Here is a 24,107-nt window from a genome sequence, read left to right as displayed (position 1 = left end):
GAGTATGTACTGTCCTTCAACTTTAAGACAGTTTCTCCATCCTACCAGAGAACCCTCTGCCAACGGAAGAGGGAAGTGTCTGTGCCATTCCCTGTGTTCTGACAGCACATTTGTGGTCATGAGCAGTGGGGGAGATGACATGCAATGGCATTTCTGTGTGTCTATCACAGAGACACAGTTCACACCCAGCGTGTCTGGTTGAACATCTTGTGAACCCCACAAGGTTTGTGTGTATCACTGGACAGTACTAGCTCTCTGGACCTAAAAGACACATCTTTCAGGCTGGGCTTTCATGTGAGAATACATCTGAGAGGCTGCATTGCCCAGGCCGCCTCCAGATCCAGCCTCCTGTTCTTGATTCTGCATGTTTGCTTAGAGATCAAAGAAACCAACTCCTTTGGAGCTGAACTGTCATAAACGGAGTGCCTGCTTTGTGCCTGGTATCATGGATACAAAGGTGATCTTTTCCCTTGAGATGTTTCCTGGGCAAGGGCAGTTTTCTAGTTACTCTATTTATGGAAAGAAAGGAAAGCAAGATGTTGGACCAGCGAGGGATAGGCCTGTAGAAAATTACTCCCCGTCTCCCTTTGGCTCAGGTAGATCCAGGGTCTCAGCAGCATCCTAGAACTTGAAGGTGGAGCCTTTGCTCCACCAGTGCCCTGGCCCGCTGTGTGGCAGCCTTTCCCAGGGGAGCGCCTCGAGCTGTAGAAAGGACTGCGCCTCCCTCCCCAGGGACTCTCACTAGCTCCTGTGCCCCACCCTCCTCTGACGGCCGGCGTCCCTGGGCTTTGGGTGTTCAACCCGTGTAAACCTTTGTCTCTTCGCAGACTCTTTGGTGGGAAGCCTACCAAGCAAGTGCCCATCGCCACAGCCGAAAACATGAAAAACTCGGTGGTCATCTCCAACCCTCATGCCACCCTGAGCCAGCAAGGTAACTTAGAGTCCCCCTCGGGCAGCGGCGTCCTGAGCAGCGGCAGCAGCAGCCCTCTCTACAGTAAGAACGCAGACAGCACCCAGTCCCCCCTGGCCTCCAGCCCCAGCTCCGCCCACTCGGGCCCCTCCAACAGCCTCACGTGGGGCACCAACGCCAGCAGCTCCTCGGCCGTTAGCAAGGACGGCCTGGGCTTCCAGTCGGTCAGCAGCCTCCACACCAGTTGCGAGTCCATTGACATCTCCCTGGGCAGCGGAGGGGCGCTGAGTCACAACTCCTCCACCGGCCTCATTGCCGCCTCTAAGGATGACGCCCTGACCCCCTTTGTCAGAACCAACAGTGTGAAGACCACACTGTCGGAAAGGTTGGTGCTGTGTATTTGGCTGCCTTTATCTCCCCGAAAGACGCCCTTCCGGGAGTCCAAAGATTATGTCAGGAAGCCCAAGTGTTAGCTCACCTTTGCTGGGAGATTTCTCTCTTCCTGATCACTGCCGTCTCTCCAGAGGGAAGCCAGTTGGGGATGGATTAAGCCTGGCTCTGCTTCCTGTTGTCTTTTTCACTGTGGTTTTTCTCAGTGCATGGAGCTGCTGGAAGTCTCTTGGGGGCAGATTTCATGCTGCCTTTTGAAAGGGCATTCCGCTTTCGAAGTCCTTCCTTTTTATTGTTTGCTCATCACTGCCTCTTTCCCTGCCCCTTGTAATTGTGTTGTCTGAGCAGGGGGCGGCTGCAGCTGTGGAACGTGTGGTGGGATGTTCCTTAGGCAGCTCAGTCCACACGCTGGTCCTCGGGGCAGACACCCTCCTACTGAAGGGCCGCAGGCCAGAGCGATAGGAAATCAAGAAACCAGAATTCTCCTCAAAGCTCTGAATCTCACCGCAGTAGCGATACATGTCCATTTTCTCCACATGGGGAAGAAAGCCAGTATCAGCTCTGGAAATGAGAAAAACGTCCTAGTCGTTGTGTATAATAACCCCACCCCCTCCTTCCAATCTAATGCACCTTCTCTTGTTTTCCACCTGCCTGGCCTTCTAGCCCTCTCTCTTCCCCTGCCGCTAGCCCTAAGTTCTGCAGAAGTACTCTGCCCAGGAAACAGGACAGGTAATGACGTTGTAGGCCGGGGACGCCACCGAGCCTCTAGCTTCCTCTGCCCCCCTGTGTCAAGCCAGATGTCTTGTATGAGGCTGTTGACCTGCGGCTTCCGCTTGTGTTCGTGGCCCTGGTGTGCTCTGTGACCCCCCCAGACATGCCTGTGAGGGTCTGTTCCGCTGCCCACAAAACTCAGAAACAGGTGGAGAGGGGCTGGCCCCTCCTCTCCCAGCTTGGGAAGGAACCTCAAGCCTGCCACCTGGCGAGGGGCGGCAGAAGCCCTCACTGGCATCTCAGCCTCCCCGTGGCATGCTCCTGCTTCCCAGCTTCCTGCCCTTTCTCCTCTCTCCCCTCCCCCTCCGAGCCCAGAAGTGACCTGCCGCCCACCACGCGGCTCTGCGGCCCTCACCTTTGTCTCCCACACCCCTGCTCCCCACGCAGCTGGCTCTTTGCCCTCTCAAAGGCCTCTGCTGCGGATCGGCTCTGTGTCTCGCAGGCTGTGGTGTTCTGTGTGCCCGTTTTCTGTAAGAAGAATATGTGGAGTGTTGTTGGCCCCCAGATGCCCTGAGGGTGGGCCTCAGACATGGATCTTGACCTTGAGTTTGTGGGGAAGCCATGGCTTGGCCAAACGTAATGAGCAGATGTTGTTTCGTGCCAGGGGGAAAAAAATTAATGAAAACCCTCTTCACCCCATTAACAGCGACAACTTTGCTTTTGTCAGACTCATAGACCAAGCCTTTAAACCTAGCTCTTTGGAAATCCGAATGCTGTGACTTTATCAGCCAGCAGGTCGTAACGTGCCCCGACTCTGCCCAGGGCTCAGCTCCTAGCTCCGCCCAATGACAGCCTCGGAAACTGAGAGGGACCTGGAATTCACTTGTTACAGATGAATTCCAAATATGCAGACTGCTGGCCTCTTGAAACTCTCCAGCAAGTCCCTTCTCTCACTTGAAGTCATCGCCAGTGGCATTTGGTGGCGGGCCAGAGGGCTTAGGGGTGCGGGGAGCCCGGCGTGTCTCTCTGCCGCGGAAGGCATGGGCTCTGCTTCCAGATGGGGGGCAGATCCTTAGTTGGGCTTTGAACCCGTGGAAAAGGTGGAGCAGTTGGGGCCGAGTGGATCAGGCCTCCTGGGGACGGGGGTGGAGGATGCCTGGGTGTGAGCGCAGGCCTGGGTTTCCTTTGTTCCCGTGGCTGTGGATGTGTTGCATGCAGAGGACCCCTCCCTGGTGAAGTGAGTCTCTTCCCCCAGATCTCTTGGCTCTTTCCCCCCCTCACATGGCCTGCTTTCCCTGTGCTTCTCTGAGGTTCTTATGTTTGTTTTGACTTTCCTACAGTGACCCGCACCTTGATAGGAACACTTTGCCTAAAAAAGGACTCAGGTATCTGTGTTTTCTCCTTGCATCCGTGCCATCTGGTGTGGCTCTGGGGCTCGGCTGTGCGGCTCTCTCGTGGCTGGTGGGGCTTGGGCTGGGCTGGGGGTCCCCGCTTTGGCAGCAGGACCCTGTGGACGATGGCTCCCCTCGCAACCCTCTCGTTCTCATCTCTCTGTGTGTCGGCTTCTTTGCTTGAGCAGAGGCTGTGCTCTTTCAGGCTTACTGTGGTCAGACCATCTCATGACAGCCATCCCTGAGCAAGCCCGGAGAGCGGTGACCGCTTCTTCTGGGGCCAGTGGGTTTAATCGCTGATCACTTTGCCATGACCATTCCATTCACGGGCTGTCTTCCAAGAGAAAGGATATGACTTGTAGCATGTTGGTTTGTCAGCCGGGACACAGAGCAAAGGAGAGAAATATCCCCCCCACCCCACCGCCCCGCCAATTTGAAGATTTTTAACTTTCTGGTCCATGGAAAGTTGCTGAGGACAGGTGCTTTGCACTTGGCTGAATATTCTAATCGAAAATCGGGTCAATTTTCAATGCCCAGCAAGACATGGGTGTGTTCATTTTTTTGATGTAAAGAAAGTAAGGACTTTCTTTCCAAGAGCGAATGTCCTCGCATTCACTGTAAGTGATGGCTCGTTTTTGGCGCCGGTCCTGGTGAAACAAGATGCTATAAGTCACCACTGCTCACGCCATCCACCTCACTTTGCCACCCAGAAGAACTTCAGCCCTAACGCCTGGCCCGTGATCTTAATGTCCCATGGTTACAGCTGTCGTTTCTCCCGCTCTCTAAACACCTCGTTCTTTGTAGCATCGGCTTCACCCCGCACCAAGCAGTAAGTGCTTTCGCAAAACATGGAACTTGGAATGAAATGTTTCGTTGCTGTCGTGTATGTCTGTAGTTAATAACCAGCAGTACTTAAGGCTGAGAGCATTTTGACCAGTAATGGGAGGTAGGTATCAATGCTTCCTTTCAACAGGAGTTCCGAGTAAAGCCAAATCTAAAAATCTAAGAATAAAAGTATTGAAAAAGCCCCACCCGACCTCCAGACGGAGGAAGTTCAGCACGGTGGCCTTCGAGGGGGCAGTTGGCAAGGCCTTTAGTACTTAACAGTTTCCGTCATGCTTGTCGGCACTCAGGCTGATGCTTAAATCATATCCACTCTTCACGTGAGTTTGACCTTGACGCCCCAGCGTCGCTCCCAGAGGAAGCTCACATCTTCGAATATCGCCATTTCGTAATGCTGATGTGTATATTTCTGGAGCAGATCTATTCTGTGAAAATTATGTAGCTCTAGCTGTTAAAATCAGTTTTTAAAAAAATTCAGAATAGAGGTAAGTGACAGGGTATCCTCAGGCAATTGATGGGACCTAGAAAGTCCAACTATAGTAAAAACATTAAGGAAGAATCGTGTTTATGTTCCCTCTCACTGTGACTCCCTTTCTAGCTCACCCGCTCCGTACACACACACATCCAATACCAACACACTGACAACACCTTGTCCTAAGTCAAGAGGACCCCTCTATTTACGTAATCCGTAGTAACCCCACGGTAATCTGTTTATAAGTCCAAAGTACTCTGGCCACTGGGGCACTTTAGACATTCGAGATGCTGCCTGTGGGCATAATGAGAAGAGCCCACTGGCAGCATCCGTAATGGATTTGGGAATCAGACAAATATGGATTGAAATCTCGGCACGTGATTCAAGGCAGGCCGTCACCTTCCCTGAATGTAAAACAGGAATAATAGCATCTGTGTTGCTGGGAGAGTCCGAGGCTTCAGTAAGATAACGTCTGTGAAGGCACCTGGCACGTTGGGGACGTTCAATAAATCATTACCAAATACATTTCAGAATTAATGACGAGGTGGACCCCGTGACTTCTGAAGACCCTCCCCTGTGTGAGACCCAATGATTTGGGTTCCTTTTGTGAAGACTGGTTTCTACCAGATTCTAGTAACTACTGTCAGCGTCGGTCTCCTCATACCTTCCTCTGCGTGTCTGGTTTCTGATACTCCGTGATTCATGGCCACTTACTTGCCCTCCAGAATGCAGATGCCATGAGCTATCTAATTAAAACTTCCTCAGAGCTCTGACAGCAGCTTGTTTTGCTGCTTCAGTCCTGTCAAGGTGGAGGCTTTGAAATGACACCGTCATGAATCAACATGTTACAGATACGCCCAGGGACGGCTCGTTTGAGCGTTTACCCATCTTGTTCCCTTTATGTAGTTCCCTCAAAACTGAAAGGAATTGCAGTTTTCCCCCAAAGACAGCCAAGTAGCAAAAAAGGTTTTGAGAAACTTTGTGAGTTTCGGGATGTGTAGCGATCTGATTTTTCAAACGTCACCTTTGGATGTATATTTTCTTTTTATATGTTTATCGTCAGCTCCAGAGAGCTCATTTTCATAAGCGTTGTTCGTAGTTAATCCCAGCCTGATTTCTGTCTGTCCAGGTACACCCCCACCTCCCAGCTTCGCACACAAGAAGACGCAAAAGAATGGTTACGGTCCCACTCTGCAGGAGGCCTGCAGGACACGGCCGCCAACTCTCCTTTCTCCTCTGGCTCCAGTGTAACTTCTCCCTCCGGAACAAGATTCAACTTTTCTCAGCTTGGTGAGTAGCTACTTGGCATTAACTGTGTTGATCAGCGCCTTAGGGCAGAGGTTATCTTGCATTTTGAAAGAGACCTGTGGTCACATCACTCTCAGTATCTGATCAGCCCTCAGCAGTGTAGTTTGATTATAGGCAATTGATAGCAAAAGAAAAGAAAAATGCGTTTTGGTTCTCTATCAGTAATTTTCTCTACACGGTTGATATAGGTGGGGTTATAGCAAAGAGCAAACCATCCACGGAATGAGAAGAATGTATTCTAAGACCTCTGAAGATGTAGGTTTTATAGCGTATCCCATGTTTGGTCATCCTCATTGCTTTATTAAACCGGAAATAAAGATCAGGTTTTGACCGAGCAGATATTCTTGGAAATGCCTACCGGTGACATCATGCTTTGACTGGCACAGTGAGGAAAGGAAAAGAATTTGTAACACGGTCCCTGCTGACATGTCAACGGATGCTTCTTTTAGAGAGACAAACACCCACACAGACTCATAGATAGGTAAAAGAGAACAACAGTCCAAAGCTTTCTATGAATCCGTGTAAAAACTGCATATGATCCGGTAGCAAGTATACACAGAAAAAGGAAAGAACAGTCCTGGCTGAAGTGACTGGGAACGGTTACACGAAGGTGGCAGGATGAGAGCTGCTCCTTCCAAGACGGAAAGAGAGGGAAATATTTTCTCCAGTCTCATCTCGTTCTTTAGAGAGGCAGCCTTTTCTGATTATTGTAAATAATAAACTCAGTCTTTCAGGACTTCTGATCAAGTAAGGGTTAACTCCTCATCGTTAATGAACCGAAGGCATACTTCTGAACTATCTTACGTTACTGAAATGGACAGGATTTTAATAAGAAAGCCAGTTTCGCGAAGGTAAATGCACCCCTTTGCACTGAAGCTCTGCCGGCACCATTATGAACTCTTCCCCGTCTGAGACAGTGAGACCTGTGTTCATATTGTTCTTTCCTGGCTGTAACTCTTTGAGGCAAGGGCTTCTTGTCATGCACAAATGCTTCCCATCTGATCAAAAGCCCGGCTGGACTATTTTGGGCTTTTGGCTTTAGGGAGAATTGTTCCAGATGAGCCCAGAAAGTAATTAGCTCATGCCTGGAAGGTGACACTAGCTTGTCTGAATGTGCCAGGTTGGAAAGCTGAGGCCCAGAGCCTCGCTCTGGAACTGACCCACCTTTCCTCCCTCATTTTTAGCTGTAAGTGTGTTACTCAGGTGCCGGTGTGACCACCTTTGAGAAAATAGACAAGGGAGAGAAGCTGACGGGGACGGGGATGGCTCATCGTAAGCGGCCTCCTCTTCGTCCCCCTTTAGGATTTGAGCCGGGACATGAATCTCCAGCCCTTTGACTGACTCCTTTCCTTCCAGCGAGTCCCACCACTGTCACCCAGATTAGCTTGTCCAACCCGACCATGCTGAGGACCCACAGCCTCTCCAACGCCGACGGGCAGTACGACCCGTACACGGACAGCCGCTTCCGGAACAGCTCCATGTCCCTGGACGAGAAGAGCCGAACCATGAGCCGCTCGGGCTCATTCCGGGATGGGTTTGAAGAAGGTAAGAAGCAAGGAGGTTGACCCTCTCTCACGTTGTGCAGAGCGGTTAACAGTCCTCCATACCGAGTTCACTTCACTGACCTAAGAGTCCACCTGTACAAGTTTCCAACTCGCCACTTACTCTGGGGCGGGGGGCTGGGGAACTCTGAATTGTAGGGTCTGACTCTTAATTAACCTCGCAGGACGGTAGGGAAGGACTTCCCTGGTGGCGCAGTGGTTGAGAGTCCGCCTGCAGATGCAGGGGACACGGGTTCGTGCCCCGGTCCGGGAAGATCCCACATGCCGCGGAGGGGCTGGGCCCGTGAGCCATGGCCGCTGAGCCTGCGCGTCTGGAGCCTGTGCTCCGCAACGGGAGAGGCCACAACAGTGAGAGGCCTGCGTACCGCAAAAAAAACCAAAACAAAACAAAACCTAAAAAGGACTGTAGGGAAGACAAAACACGGGTGAACCCTGGGGTTGACCGAGTTCCGCTCCAGGCTTCCCTCCCTTGGACGTGGGCCCTAGCTTCTTGGCATGCACCGCCACTGTGAGATTCAGCCGCCGGCACACCATCTTGGCAACGCCAGTTACTGGAGAGTTCGCTTCCCTGTGCCAACACACCCGTATGGCTTTGGGAGGCTGTCGGCAGCCACGCCTCTCCCCTTCGCTCCAGAATTTTCTATTTCTTTTCTCAAGCACCAGTTTTTTTAAGTTTGTTGCTTTCAGTTTTGCCCTTTTCCTTCTTTGCTTGCTAACTGGGAATATTTGGTGTTGGATTTTTATGTTTTGTTCATTTGAATCAGAACTTGGGGAGAAAACTACAGTGGGCATCTTCATCAGCCATCTTCCTAACTCAGTTCATTTCTCTTTCCTACTTCAGTCAAAGTGTGAGTTAGGTGAGCAAGCAGTCAAAATGTTGGGAAGGCACATCACCCCCACCCCCAAAAGCTTCCCACAGATGGGGATGATAAGACATTGGTGTCAGTACCGGTGACAAATGGTTAAGAATATGGGATAATAATACCAGGGTTTGAATTCCAGCTCCACTACTTCTGAGGTATATGATCTTGGGCAAGTTAACTTCACCTCTCTGTGCCTTTGTATTTTCACTGATGAAGTAGGAGTACCAGGCTCATGGAAGTATGAGAATTAAATGAGATAATATATATAAATGTTAATCCAGTAATGTTAGTACCTGTTACAGCCTGAAAACTGAGCTTCAGCATTGATGTCCTGGAAGTCCCCAGCCAGAGGAGGGGGGACTCTTGGAGCAAATGGAGCCAAGGCTGAGGGCCATGGCCCTGGTTGTGCCTTTTCTGCCAGTGACAGAACAGAATGGGGGGTGGGGAGGGGAGTCACAGGCACTTCCCTCTGCTCCCAGGTCCCTGTGAGAATGGGGAAAGATGCCCAGTGTCCTCCTGGTAGGAAAGAACAAATAAACTTGTGACTGTCGAGGAAACCCCTAAACAAGTCAAGAGGGAGAGAGATGCAAGATGTCAGCTTCTGCCCTGCCCAGAGTTCTTTTTAACAAAAGTTGTAAAGAGTTTAGTTGCAGAGCAGTTGCCCCTGGTTAATCTTCCTTAATTCTCTCCACTCTGATTTATGTATCATTTGCGTCCATTGAGCAGACACTCGTCTGTAAATCCATCTGTGGGAACCCACTGGGACAGAGGATTAAGGAGGGGCAGAGCCTGAGTTACTGGGAGTGTTTTGCTGGATTTAAGAGCTAGAAATCAGTCGTAATCGTGGAGGGCACGTTGACCGTAAGGTGAAGGAGTAGGCAGTTTGTCTTTAACATTCTTCTGATCAGTGGGCGAACCAAGCATGGCCACAAAGCAGTTCCCAGCCCTCCTGATAATGACTCATGAATGGAGAGTGCCCTGTGCCCTATTCATCTGCTGTGTTCCGTGTGTACCTGAGTGAACCGTGTTCAGTGCTGCAACTTGTCCAAACAAGCACACGTGACCTCATAAAGGTCCAGGACCATTACAGTATCATCATCAGATGGGTTTTTTTATTCCATCTGGAATCAAGCCGTCAGGCAGCACAACTGTGGCATATCCGGGATGTCAAAATGACATTGATATAAAGGGCTTGCCCACAAGCAGCGTCTAGACTTTCGTAAACCCTGATGATTCATGGTGATGTGGAACTGAAGCGCAGCGGTAAAATCACATTTGGGGAGAAGAGGTAGAGACTGCTGTCGATATACTAAGAAACATGCAACATCTTCATCTTTTGGGAAATTTGACATCAGATTGATTTTATTTCTTCCAAGGCTATTACATTACACAAAATAGGGCTTGTGCAATTCGGTGTTTTTAATTCCATTGGGGGACGACTTTTTTTTCCCCCTCTTGAATGTATAAACTCCTGGTACTGCAGAAACAGTTGGGAAAAAATCCACATCTCATGTTGGGACCGAATAGAACCTCCTTATATTGATAAGAGGCAGTTAGATATCATATGCCAGAAAGCAGAAAGAAAGTTTAGGAAGAATTAGCACAAGTACCTGAGTGAGGTTTTTGTGGGATTTAATTAGCACTTTCCTTTTTGAAGGAAATGGAAGTCATAAATATGTAGATGAGGTACAGGCACGGCCCAGGTGCAACCTTTCAAGGTTATTTCAGGTAAATTAATTTCCGTCAGATGCATTATGCAATCTTCAAGTCAACTTTAATAGTGCACTTTAGGGAGATGCTTGAGGCACTTTTCAAATGAATGTTTTTGGAGAAAAAAAAATCCAGGGACTTTACGAGTCATCCCTAAGAACTGGTGCAGTCTAAATCAGTTCATATGGAACCCACAGAAACGGAGCAGCTTATTAGTGAATAAATCTTGTGTTGCAGCTCTCCTGTGTTTCTAGCCCCTGAGTTACACTTGGATTCAAGTCCTGGCACCTCCACTGTTAGCAAGGTGACTTTGGGTAAGGGACTTGACCCTGTTCAGCCTGTTTCCTGTTCACTAGAATGTGGAAAATAAGTACAACTGTACCTACTTCAGAGGACTGAAGTGAAGATTAGGTGAGATCAATCCTGGAAGGCATTTAGCAGAATGAGTTTGAAAGGGGTTTATAGTAAGTACTCAGTTCAATGGTAGCTATTGTTACAGTTGTCATGTTTGGTTTTATCCTTCTCCCCATGCGCCATTTCAACCCCATCTTGTTTATGGCAAAGTTGAACAGAGGAAGTGACTTCGGGACTTTTTGCAGCCAGAACTATGTCCTGAACTCCTGATTCTCAGCCCTCTGTGTTTCTACTCAATCCTGCCTTACACTTGTCTCTTCCTTGGCCACAGCTGGGCTTTCTTACATGTCTGAAGCAAACCCTGCACCTTCATCAGTGTGGTCGCCATTTTCAGTTATGCTTCCTCCGCTGGTTGAGAGGGCAGCCATTAGCCGTCAGAACTGCATCTCATTCTCACCGACTCCTTCCTTCCACAGCCCCCAGTGGCAGAGCGAGGACTAGAGTGCAATACCCAGACTCGCTTTCTCTCTCTGCTGCTGACCAGCTGTGTGTGCTTGACCACATGGCTTAGCCTCTCTGGACCTAAATTTACTCCTGTGTTCATTAGGGATAGAAATTCCTGCCCTGTCTGGGAATAGTACCTACAAATTCTCTATGATGAGGAGGATTGCTTCAAATGGTAGTATGAGGAAGTGCTCGATTAGTATGAAGCTGAATATATATATATATATCTACGTCTATATCTATATTCGTAGATATATATATGGTGCCCAAGTGTGACAACAGAGGCATTTGTTTGCTTTATTGGCTGGAATATGCCCAGTTGTCTCATTCCATCCTGTGATTTCACCCCTACCTGTGCCTTCTAGTTCTTCTCAAACATGCACTTTTTGCTTGTTTGGTCCCAGATTGTGCCTGTGTAGACTGAATGAGGGGTTTAGGAAACCATTCTAAATATACCAAAAAGCTTTACCAAAAACAAAAAACCCTCAGATACCAGTAAACAAGGTCACTCAAGGGCAAAGCCACCTCCAGATTTCTGGTCTGCAGGTTCTGTTCCTGAATGCTGTTAGCACCTTAGGCAGGTTGTTCCACCTCTCTGGGTTTCAGCTGAGTCAGCGGCAGAGAAGGCCTAGATATTCTCCGTGGTTCCTTGTATCTTCAGATTTTTGGAGGCACAGATACAGGGAGGAAGCTGCGGAGCATGCTTCTGCTGCTCTGGCTTTGTAAGTCTCGCAAGCATTCTGTGGCCCAAAAGTATCCCAGCCACGTAACCCGGGCTCTGCCTTGGCTCAGTTTTCTTGAAGGAAGGCCAGCTGCAGTGGTTCAGGCAGCCATATTTAGCTTTGGGTTGATCTGGAAAGCAAGGACTCTTTCTTTGGACCACAGCCTCGCTGTTGCCATTTACAAGTGAGAGGAATGAATTACGGAGAAAAATAATTACCTCCACCCGAAGCCTGCCGGATGCGCTCCTCTCTGCCTGCGGCCCCAAGCCTGTCTTGCGGTATTGCTGAAGGCAGTATCAGTGAATCCATGTGAATGAGGTAGAGAAACACAGGAGACAAACCTCCATTTCTCAGCAGCCCGAGTCCACGCAGCGGCCCTGTGCAGGCCTCCGGAGCGGGCGTCTGGCAGGCGCTGTGATTGAAGGATGGCTCCGCGCTAGTCACCTCTCTTCCCTCAACTTGGCCCCCAGCGTAATTTCCCCCCTAGTGTCTGTGTCGTGGGGCTAAAGTAACTTACCCCTTTGACCATTAGGCCGCTAGGTTGGGGCCTGAGAGGCCTCTGTTAACATGTGGGCATATTAACACTGAAAGCCGTTATTGGCCGTTAACACCTTCAACTGATTTTTTAGGGGCATGGGCCAGATGAGTCATGGATGGAGAAAGAAAGGAGGAAAAGATCTAGAACCTCGGGCATTGCTGAAGAGGGTGGATCTGAGTGACGGTGCAGGGATAGCCTCAGAGCAATTGGCGCCGTCTAAGAGAGAAGAGGACCGGAAGTGCAAGCTGAGAGCTGTGTGGGTCAGAGGAGGGAGGAAGCCCATCCCGGTGGCTGTCGGGAAATGAGATAGGGCTCCAGGAGAAGATGCTGTTTGAGCTGATCCTGGTGATTTGGATGGGTAGGAGTGGGAAACTTCCTAAACCAAAGGAACTGAATGGGCAGAGACTCTGAGGTGGCCAAGTACCACGCAGGCCATGCTTGAGAGAGCCGTGCAGGATTCAGAGTACGATAGGAGCACCTAAATGAAGGATGGGAGGTTGGAAGCTTTGTTGGGGAGACGGTGTGGAGGCACCAGAGTGGTCGGCTGAGCCGTTGCTGGGATATCTGTGGGCAGGTAGCTTCTGCCAACCGCCGATCCAAGTTGAGTTCACTCCTTGGGTGGTAGGTGAAAGCCGTATAGTACACATGGAAAGTTCTTCCCCAGCCTCCCACCCTCAGACCGCAGGTGAGAGCGCAGCGTGGGGTAGAGGCATTCCACTCCCAGTCAGGGAAGCCGTGCCCCATTAGAAGGTCTGTGATGTCTCAACAGGCATATTTCTGTCTTTCAAACAAGTTGTTGGGAGATTACTAAGAAGATGTCATTAAAGAATCTGGTTTCCAAGAAGAGAAGTCAGCCAGAATACCTAGTCCTGGAAAAGACCATGGTTTAAATTATATGAAAACAGAAAATAAAATGTCTCCATTGGCTGGGGGCAGGAGGAGGTGAGGAGGGTACAAGGATGGTACCCAAAATACCAGTCGCAAACAGAAAAGAGAACACTTTGTAGACATGATAGAAATCAAATGAAGAATCTGTGTTTCTGTGGATATGTTTTCTAAACAAGGTTCTAGCACGTGGTCATCTAGAATGAATCTACCGTGGCCAACAGCCAGCATCCTGTGCTCAAAATAATCAGCTCATCTTTTTGCTTATACAAATGGCAGTTGCTAGCAGGATATAAAATATATATGCAACCCAGTCTTAACCCTAAGGGAATACATCAGAAAAAAGAAAGGAATAAAATATGCTGGAACAGAGCAGGTAAAAGTTGCCTCTGGGTAATAGAATTATGAGTCACACAGGTTATGGCAGTGAAAATGCTTCTTAACATTTCTCTGTACTTGAAACATATAACTTAGTAATTATGTGTTATTTTGATAGTTGGAGCAGGGGTAGTATATAGAATGGTGTAAGAAAAAAAAATGTGGTAATAGAGAAATGACTCCCATAGAAAATTATTCCTTACTTGACACTGACCTGTCACCAAACCAGGAAAGGTTGGGTCAAGATGAGGTTAAGTTGCTGCAAGCCTGGTAATGTCCTCTAATGCTGAGTTTCTCCTTCCCTTCCCCTTTTCGGCTCCGTAGTAGCCAACTGTGCAGTTCACCTTTTCTATCTTTTCTTTTTTTTAAACAGTTCATGGATCCTCACTCTCCTTGGTTTCCAGCACGTCATCAATTTATTCTACAGTGAGTATAAATCAATGTTGTGTGGCTCTCCCTGTCAAAAATAAAATAGCATGTCTCCTAGAGAGAGTATTTCCATTATAAGGGAATCAATTAATTAGGGAACAAGGGTTGAAATTCACAAACAGTTACTGATGTACCAACCAATAAATCAGGAGCTGACTTTTGTTAAAGTGGCATTGTGCTTCGAGTGGTAACTAGTTAGAATGTGTGAGATGCCTTTTTCAACTTTGTGTCTGCCTCAGTTTCTTTGTCTGTAAAGTAGAAAGGACAGCAGCCCCTACCTTGTGGCATTGTAATGAGAATTAAAGTTATGAATATTACTGTTCACTGCAATATAAATTCCTTGAGGACAAGGACTTTTTCTGGTTTTATTCCTAGTGCCTAGAACCGGGCCTAGCATATAGTAGGTGTTCAAAAAATACATTTGCGTGAAATAAGAAAATGCACGTAAAGCAATGAATAGAGTGTATGCAGCACAGAGGAAGCTCTCGTAAATGACAGCTGTCATCCGTGAGAGGTCTACTGAACAAAAGCCAAACAATCCAGTATAGTACTGGATTTATTCAGTATGCTTACTTTTTATAGCTCTGTGCATAACTATCTTAAAAACTTTAACTCGGGAATTCCTGTAGGAAAAAAAGCATTTGATTAATTAGGAATTGGGAATTCTTTAGCCCTTAATTCCATGGAGGACAGATGTTTTAATAATTCAGTTTTTGGTAATGCCAGATGTCTCGGCTCTGTAGTGGGACAGACTGTAGATAGCCCCCTGTAAGTTAAAGACCATCCCAGAATTAAGCCAGAGAGCCCAGGGCCTGACTGTCTTTCGTAGGCCTATAGCGAGCAGACAGACTTCAGTGGTTGCTGACACGGTTTGATTTGAAGGACCTAGAAACATTCTCTTCTGCTCCTACCCACCTTGCCCCTCCAATTCCACAGTACCTCTTTCCTCTGCTAGTCATCTTGTCTGAAGTTTTATCAAAGTCCTGGCTTTCATTTTCAAGACTTTATATATGATAACCTTGGGAAGGGGTTATTTAAGCCGTTATCCAAGAAAGCATAGGGATGGCCTTCTAACGATCAGCTATTGCATCTACTGAGTCCTTTCGTCTAGAATGAAACTCTGTGACATGGGTACCAGCCCAGAGTTGGTACTTTTCCGCCTAGATTCACTTCTTCCACAGTATTTACTGGCACCAAGTATTGATATATGCCAGGCTCTGGGCTGAGCCCTGAGGGCGTGGTTTAGGTGGAGGGAGGAGCCTGCTGCCGAAAGAGGAAGTCAGAGGCACAGAGGGCACGGCGGGGGGGGGGGGGGGGGGGGGAATCTAGTTTCACAGGGTTGGTGCAGTGCAGACATTTCAGTGCCCAAACCCCATGTTTTCCCAGGGAGTTCCCAGGGTTTCCTGTCAACACACTTTTCATTCAGAAAAGTGAAAAATGGGGGCTGGCCTGCGTCAGCCAGCCTGGGAGGGAAAGAGCACGAGCTCCTCCACCTGTGAGAACTCAGCTGCAGGAAGCCATCACTTGTAGTTCCTGGCTGCTTCCCCTTCACGCCAACCACCGGGAGTTCTTACAGCTACAGGCCTCTCTTTCAGTAGCTCTTGTTCTAGGTGTGTGGACCTGAAGTTCGTGTTTTCATGAAATTTGAAATTGTCCTTTCTGAGGTGATACAAATTCACAAATTACCAAAGACCTAATAATAATAATTTTTAATTCCATGTTTATCTGGATAGCAGGAGACCCGAGGCCTATTCATAGTTTTTCCCTTACTGTTTGACTTTGGACAAATTACCTCCTTATTCTGGGGGTCTCCGTTTTGCCCTTGGCCTCAGGGAGCTAGGCCAATTGGTCTCTGAGGTCCCTACAACCTCTGACATTCCACTAGTCAGTGAGTCAAAGGTTCCCATGGACTGTTCTTTATATGTGCCTCCTCTGAGAATGTAAGTTGCTTTTGCAGACTTTTTACAAAATACTCTAACCTTTGAATATTTTCATGATGGAGTGGTATGCTAATTCCAAGGAAAACTGCAAGTCTGGCCAGACTCTGCTACCACCAAGCAGTGGTGTGTGGTCCCTTATCTATTATTAGCTCCTTGGTGATGATGAAATTCAGAAACAAATGCTCAGGCGCCTTTGTAAATGAAAAGGTAAATAAGTTCGTATTTGTTGTCTAAAAAGAGATCCTTGGAGTCTCTTAAGTTGCCACCAACCCAGACCAAAGAGTCTGCTTAAGGCCAGAGTGTTTTAAAGGCTCTTATTGGATGATAGTAGGCTTTCTCCCCCCTGAAATCCCTGTAATTCTTAGATATTCAATAATGTTCATTCTGGCTGCAATTTGCCTGTAATTTTAATTCCAAAGGAAAGAAAAGACAGCCTGATGCTAAATAAGTGCCGTGAAGAGGTCGCGGCCGGCCCTTGGAGTAGAAAACATTGAAGAGGCCACATGTGGCATCAGATTGGCTTTCTTGGTTGGTGGGGAGCAACAGTTGAGTTCCCAGGGGAACTGCCTAGTGGAGAGAGGCCCGGAGCTTCTCTCGGAGTTCCCAGATGTACAGAAGAGCAGCAGCAGCTGGGGCAAGATACAAAACACATGATTTCTCCAGGCTGCTGTTGAGAACAGGATTCCAACCCCAGAGACAGGTGGGCACCGAGACAGACAGTGGCAGCCGCCCAAGGAAGGCTGTTGATAGAAGTGTTTAGAAGTAGGGCTGGTCCTCCGTGGATGGTTCAGCCTGCTAACAGACCTCCATTCGCCTCCCAAATGTTAGATAGCTGTGACGTTATCACCATTAACTTTTCTCCTTTGGATCAGACTCAGAAGCCAGGGCCTTATTTCTGGAAGGCCTCCAGGAGAATGTCGCTATAGTCAGAGCAGGAGAAAGTGCTGGTTAAGATCATAGGCTCTGGAGCCAGACTACCTTGGATCCAATCCCAGTTCTATCACTTATCAGCTGTCGCCATGAGTAAATTATATCAGTACTTTCTGAAAGGGTTGTTATGAGGATTAAATGAATAATGAATGTCAAGTGCTTGGAACCGTCTCTGGCATATAGTAAGTGTTCAATAAAATGCTACTTATTATTACCAGAACGTAAGCAACATAAGATGTGAGGGACTTGGTCATGTTCACAAATGTATCCCAGGTTCTTAAAACAGTGCTTGACACGCAGTTAGAAATCAATCTGATGGTGGCGGGGATGAATTGATGGACAGGCAGACGGATAGACAAACAGAGGTGGCTGAATATTATCAGAGAGGGAAGAGTAAGCCCTGAGGACTTCTCCAAACCTTCTCCTGAAAGTGTTTCTTAGATGGGGAGATTGTCCAGCTGTGTGACTTTAGGCAAGATATCTAACCTCTCTGAGCCTCAGATGGAATACAAACCTACTTTGTGGAGTTACTGCAAGGATTAACTGATTTGGCCCCAGTGCACCTAACAATTAGTTACTGCTGTTAGAAGCCAGCCTGGAGGAAGGGCTTTCTGGGGCAGGATCAGGAGTGAGGGCGGTGGGAGCAGCAGGACATGAAGGGCGGTCAGACAGGAAAGGGCTACCCACCTGTCCCAGCTGTTAGATATCGGGACTGCGGGGCCTAATGAATCATACCCCTCTGCATCCTGAACTAATCGAGAAGTAGAAACCAGATGCTGACTTTTTAAAAGAATGGGTTTATCACTAGTGAAATTGGATTAGGACACACATAGAGGACTCAAGGACAAAACAGGGTCCTTCCTAATTTTCACTCACCTACCTGGCTCCCAAGTCACTGTTCCACCCCAGTGAAGTGCAAATGGTGGGGTGTGGAGAGAAGGGCAGGAACACTTCCAATATTTCCAAGAAAGGGCGTGTTTGCGGAGGCAGTTGGGGAAGATTGGGGGTTTCTTCATTTATGGACCCCCCCCCGGGAACCCCAGAAGAGAGAAGGAATAGTTCCCCCTGCTTCAGGTCCCCCCAACCCATGTGGGCTCCCCCTATGGGAAGAGGTAGGTAGCTCGTAGTCTCTGGCCGGCCGACTGCTGTGACACCCCAGACCCAGGGCCCAGTATGGAAGGCTTTGCCGGTAAGAGGGCCTACAGGCTTCGTCTTTACTCCCCAGGGTCACAGGTAACTGGGGGACTAGAGATGGAGCAGCAGGAAGGGACAGGCCACCTTCGTCCTTACAACCTGGGGAGTCACCAGGCTGGCTGACAGGGGTTCCCAGCCCCCGCCCCCCCACTTCAGGAACCTTCCTGACCTGCTGCTTCAGTGCCCTAGGGAGATGAGAGGGAGGGATAAAACGGGGCAGAATTAATCTATGAGCCGTCCTCCCTGCCTCCCAGGTAGGATCGCCAGATTACATACAGAATGCCCAGTTAAATTTGAAATTCAGGTAAACAACGTATAATTTTTTACTATAAGTATGTCCCCAATATTGCATGGGACATACTTAAACTAAAAAAAATTCAAACTTAACTGGGTGTTCTGTTTTTTTATTTGCTAAATCTGGCAACTCTGCCCTAGCGTACCCCCTTCTCATCACAGCTTCTCCCTGTCGTCATCTCCACATGGGGACAGGGGGCTCCTCACAACCAAAACAGGAGCGTATTTCCTAATTCTTTCTCATTTCTTAAAATAATGTGCTGTTCGTATTTGGCCTTTCTGATTGGTCATATTAATTGAACCACTTTATCCAGAAAAGTCCATCAGGAAAGAAACTAATAAATCTTTAAGACTGCTGTAAGTGTCCAAATATGGTACTCCCTGTAGGCACGATTATACTGTTCTTAGCTCCTCAACTGGTCTAATTTCTTCTCTGTTTTTCTTTACAGCCAGAAGAAAAATGCCAGTCAGAGGTAAGGAAGAGTTGGCTAGTTGGATTTCGTCTTTCGCTATTATCAATTATTTCTCCCAGCTCATCCTGTAAGTAGACTCCCAAAGCAAGTAACTCTGGCCCTGTCGTCTTTAGATTCGCAAACTACGGCGGGAGCTGGATGCCTCCCAGGAGAAGGTTTCCGCTTTGACCACCCAGCTGACAGCAAATGTGAGTACAGACCCAGGGCGGTAGCCATTGCTACCTCTGAGCATTATAGAAGCAGTGTGGTGTAATAAAAAGGACATAGACTTTAGCATCGTGGGTGTGAGTGTCAGCTCTGACACTTACTGGCATTGTGCTTTGGGCAAATTCTTTAACTTCTGAGCCTGCCTTTGCTCATCTGTGTGTTGGGGAATGATAATGTTTAGCTGTCAGGGGTGTCATGTGATCAGTACCTGAAATAGATTAAGTGCTCAGAAATGTTCATTTCCCTTTCTCTTTCTGAAAATTTTCATCTTAAGAGAAAAAAAAAAAAAAAGTCTAAGGCTCCACCGTAAATAGCTGACTGCTCTGTAATGATAATATACACAAGTACGTGTTCAGGAGGCACTGCCAACTGGCGTTCAATTCAGCAACTGTTTGAGTGCCAACTATGCCCCGGGTACTGTGGGTTCAACAGCAAAGCAGGCACAATCACTGTCATCTTAGTGTTCTTTGTCTGGTACAGCAGAGAGACAAAACAGTTTTGGTATAACATGATAGCTGTTGTGATAGCAATAAAGGGTGAAGGTTGCGGGAATATATAGAAGGAGCACCTAGATCAGTCTTGGTGGGGCTGGAAGAAGTCAGGAAAGGCTTCCTGGAGAAGGTGACATCTGATGAATGCTGTGTAGGGGAGGATGCATGGGAAGGACAGCATTCTAACCAAAGAGTAATTCGTGCAAAAGCCCACGGTGCATTTGGAAGCTATAAATAGCTCAGTGTAATTAGAATCTATGGCTTGGATGTGGGGAAGAGGCTGGGGTGGAGCGGGGAAGGAAGTGGAAAGGAGGGAGGCATCGAAGAAAGGCAAGGGTCAGGCCACATCATGGAGGCTCTCAGCTGTTAGGTGGTTAAGTCAGCTTCCTGACTGTGGTGTGGTTATAGGATGTGGGGGGTCAGAGTAGAGGCAGAGATCTCCTACCCCATCAGATCAGTCTATAAAGGAGCCCGCAGAGCCGTGAGTTGGCGAGGGCTGAGGCTCAGAAGGCAGAGCCTGAGGTTTTGGAAGGTGCTGAGATGCCTCAGAGGCAGGGCTTCCTGCTTGGGAGCGCACCACCCAGCTTGAGATCACATATCCGTGTGTGTGAGCCTGTCAGAAAGCCACCTGCGTGACTCCCAGCATGCTGTTAAAATGAAAAGCAACTTCAAAAGCTTGTCTTCTTTGGACCAGGGAGGTAATTAATATTTATCTGCAGCTTTTGCCCACATAATTCCTGGCTTGAGCCTGAGTCTACTCAAGGAAACTTTCCATTTCACTTTAAAGTCTGCACATGAAGTACCTAGCACGGTGCTTGACCTTGATTATAGGCTCAATAATTGGTAACTACCCATAACTGTTCATTCTCCCGAGCTCTCTTACATTTCTGGAAATCTTTGGGGGTTTTTTCAAAACCCTAATATACTAGGCTACTGTGTGGATTTTTTTTTTTTTGCGGTACGTGGGCCTGTCACTGCTGTGGTCTCTCCTGTTGCGGAGCACAGGCTCTGGACGCGCAGGCTCAGCGGCCATGGCTCACGGGCCCAGCCGCTCCGTGGCATGTGGAATCTTCCCGGACCGGGGCACGAACCCGTGTCCCCTGCACCGGCATGCGGACTCTCAACCACTGCGCCACCAGGGAAGCCCTACTGTGTGTTTTATAATCCTTTATTTTCTTGACTTCTTCCTCCATCGGTAACTCTATCCAAAGAAGATCAGAAATTGATGTTAGATCTGAAATTTGAGGCTTAGAGCCTAGTTAAGACGGCAGAGGTATTCTCCCGTGGGTAGTCTTCATCTCAGTAACCAGAGGCGTGCATTCGAATCCAGCACCTACCCCAGACCCGGTGAGCCAGGGGTCTCCTCGAAACATGTGAGGTTTGACAGCAAGTGATTTGGAGCTACTCCCCTAGTTAAGAATTACAGCTGCCAATGGCTGCCCCTTACTAATGAAAAAATAGTAAGTAATTTACTTATCAATGAACTTGGATGAATTCCTCCAGTGACCTCATGCTTCCCCAAGGGACCTTACATTGGGCCATTTGGAACTGTCCTCTCTGATCGAGAAGAATGAGATCTCTCACATATTATTATTATTTCAAAATAATTTGCTCTTCACAAAAGCTATTGAATCCAGTATTGTTTTCTTTTTTTCTTTTCTTTTTTTAAATTAATTAATTTATTTTTGGCTGCGTTGGGTCTTCGTTGCTGCGCACAGACTTTGTCTAGTTGCGGTGAGCAGGGGCTAGTCTTCGTTGTGGTGCGCAGGCTTCTCATTGCTGTGGCTTCTCTTGTTGCAGAGCACGGGCTCTAGGCGCATGGGCTTCAGTAGTTGTGGCACATGGGCTCAGTAGTTGTGGCTTGCAGGCTCAGTAGTTGTGGTGCATGGGCTTAGCTGCTCTGCAGCATGTGGGATCATCCCGGACCAGGGCTCGAACCTGTGTCCCCTGCATTGGCAGGCGGATTCTTAACCACTGAGCCACCAGGGAAGTCCCAGTATTGTTTTAAAGTAAACATTTAGTCTTGCCACACACTGCCAGCAGTGCTAACGTGTTTTACTGTCTGCCATCTTTCTTGCAGGCCAAGCTGTGTTTGTTTTTCTAGGACAAACTACTCAAAGCCACCTTCTCTGAGTGTTTTTATACCACTTGTGTTTGTTTTCCTGGGAGTACGAGATTGCTGCTTGCTGAGAAGGCTGTTGTGCGGCTCTAAACCAGCCTCCTGGCCCATATTTTCATAATCGAGATCGTGACACAAAGTCAGTCCTTTTGCTCACCAGCAAAATGCAATCCTCTGGTTCTTCAGAGCAAATGTGGTTCCTTCTTGAGTTGCAAAAACACTCTCTTGATAGCAGTCTTCATGGGGTCAGGTTTTTGCTTTTGTTTTTAACTGAAGAGAAATTTTGAGTGCCCACAAACAGAATCTTGGGGCAATCAAACGAGAATTGAAATAAATGGAAATTCTGTCATTTAAATTGGACCTTGTCATTCCTTTGAAATGCAAGGGTAGCAGTCATTCTTTCTCACATCCATGTCCTGGCTTCCTTCACTTTGTGAGTGTCTTGAATTGGTTGGCTTTTGTTCTGCCACATTGTCCCCGGCAAACTAAAGCATATCTCTTTATTTTAAAATGCAAAGACATTTTCTCAATTTTTAATAAAGAGAGAGCATGCAATCAGAAAGAAGCTGGCCAGTCCACTTAACATTTCTATCTCAAGTGCCCTTGCTCCCTGGCCAATGGAAAAGAGACTCAGCACTTGATCCTAGAGATGTCTTATCCTCCATCTCCCTGTTTGATGAAGTCCAGTAACCGAGGCCTCTCACTCACCCGTCACGTCTCTCCTCCTCAGACTGAAATGTCCACTGACCCTGACCCTCCTCACAGCACAGGGTGACGGCTCCCCGCCCACCCTTGTCTTCTTCACTCTGTGCATCAGTCACCTTTTCTCTAGAAGTTTCCAGAACCATCAGATCTCACTTCTCCCAAGACTCAAGTATCTTGCTGGTCCTTCTGATTCCTCCTGTGACCTTCTGTGTATCGACCCACCCCGCTCCTAGAACCCTTTCTTGATGTCTCCACACCTGTGTTCTCATAGAATCTTCTGTCACTTTCTCAGTCCCAAACCCCTTCCTTTCCCTGCAGTCTCTAGTCATTCCTGTGTTTTGCAATTCCTTATCAGTTTATAGGTCATTTTCAACTATATTGTTTCATTCAGTGCTCACAATCACCCTGGGAGGAACATAGATATTGCTTCCATTTTACAGATGAAGAAACTGAGGCCAGTAGGATTAGATGAGTTGTCCATTCTTTATTCTTGGTTTTAACAATATTATCAGGATCCTAGGTCAACTAACTAATATTTCACCTGCTGCTCTGTGGAAGAAGGAAAAAGGCTTAGTGTTGGGGGACAGAGTGGCATCTTGCCCTTGAAGAGGGTTTCAGAGAAAGGGGCAGATAGGGAAGCCTCACATTTCTCAATTCTATGGTATATATTTTTTTCATGTTTTTCACATCTCTGAAAATTGGATGCATATTTCAACTATAATTGGCGGCATTTTGAAAACTGTCTTTGTAAAATGTAAAATAATGGTGTGTCTGATGCTGTCAGATTCTAACAGGGATACAAAAGTGCAGGGGAGCCCCAGGGAAAGTCATAACTCCAGGGAAAACAGTGGGCAGGGTCTCTAAGGAGGTAGCAGATGGGCCTTTCGGTGGCTTTTCTATTAACCAGGATTATAACAAGCAACATCTGCCAACCACTTTGTTCATTTATCCTACGAACACGCTCAGCGTGAGGCTCTACTGTGAGCTTGGTGCTTGGGGAACAGAAGGTCATCCTGCCGTGTAGTGGAGACTGGCGTCAATCAGCATCACAAGAGTGTGTGTGTGTTTGACTGTGATACCACAGTGCGGTCCAGTGTGCTTGTGAGAGCGAATAGGAGGGAACCAACCCCATCTGGGGGTGTCTTGAAGGCATGCGCTGAGGTCTGTTGAGAAGGATGGGTAAAAATCAGTTAGGGAGGCAGTTGGGAGAAGAGCATTCCAGGCAGCGGGGAGAGCATGCAGAAAGGCCCTAAGGTGGGAAGAAGCACGGGGCGTGAAGGACGTGAAAGTCTAGAGTAACTGGATCCCAGAGAGTGGTGCGAGGTGGAGCTCAAGAGACTGAAGAAGTCGACGGGTTAACCCACGTGGCTCCATTTGGATTTCTGTCTTTGAGACCTGGCACCCTTCAGGCACTCCTACCTTGCAAGATAATGTAACTGAAGGGAAATGTGTCTTTCCCCTCCAGGCTCACCTTGTGGCGGCCTTTGAACAGAGTCTTGGAAACATGACAATCAGGCTCCAGAGCTTGACCATGACGGCCGAGCAGAAGGTAAAGCAGAAAGAAGGCTTCTTCCCTCCCTGCTTGGAATTAACAGCAAACCTAAAAACATTATTCTCTTTTATTCCAGAGAGTTGTATAGGTTTTAGTGTGCTTGTTGGACTGTTGCATTTGAATCTGAAAGAATAGGTCTGCTGAGTGAAAATATGACCTAGATGGAGTGGCAGTTAACTGCATCGGCAACGGATCTGAGTCCTATTCCTTCTGCGTTGATGTACCCGCATGT

The 24,107-nt window shown here is 47.9% G+C and overlaps 1 protein-coding gene across 14 annotated transcripts in view; it reads left to right on the top strand.

The window, feature by feature from the left end:
- NAV2 (neuron navigator 2) overlaps window positions 1-24,107 on the top strand; it is an 856,213-nt gene that overhangs the window by 791,959 nt on the left and 40,147 nt on the right. For 8 of the 14 annotated variants that reach the window (XR_003434512.1, XM_027115202.1, XM_027115201.1 and 5 more), the window contains 9 exons: window positions 828-1,295; window positions 1,964-2,029; window positions 3,352-3,396; window positions 5,847-6,007; window positions 7,382-7,570; window positions 13,915-13,967; window positions 18,778-18,801; window positions 18,915-18,989; window positions 23,789-23,872. Coding sequence is in view for 13 of the 14 variants with exons in the window: in XM_027115202.1 (XP_026971003.1) it covers window positions 828-1,295; window positions 1,964-2,029; window positions 3,352-3,396; window positions 5,847-6,007; window positions 7,382-7,570; window positions 13,915-13,967; window positions 18,778-18,801; window positions 18,915-18,989; window positions 23,789-23,872 (1,165 nt within the window). In the remaining variant the exon portion in view is untranslated. Of the gene's footprint in view, window positions 1-827; window positions 1,296-1,963; window positions 2,030-3,351; window positions 3,397-5,846; window positions 6,008-7,381; window positions 7,571-8,351; window positions 8,445-13,914; window positions 13,968-18,777; window positions 18,802-18,914; window positions 18,990-23,788; window positions 23,873-24,107 lie in introns of all 14 variants that reach the window. The other 6 variants (XM_027115197.1, XM_027115198.1, XM_027115199.1 and 3 more) reach the window with 3 other exon arrangements.

Source organism: Aethalodelphis obliquidens, unplaced genomic scaffold (assembly GCF_003676395.1).
Source record: "Aethalodelphis obliquidens isolate GAN/ISIS:26980383/991018 unplaced genomic scaffold, ASM367639v1 scaffold14, whole genome shotgun sequence".
NCBI classification, from domain to species: domain Eukaryota; kingdom Metazoa; phylum Chordata; class Mammalia; order Artiodactyla; family Delphinidae; genus Aethalodelphis; species Aethalodelphis obliquidens.
This window is presented reverse-complemented; position numbering and strand designations above follow the sequence as displayed.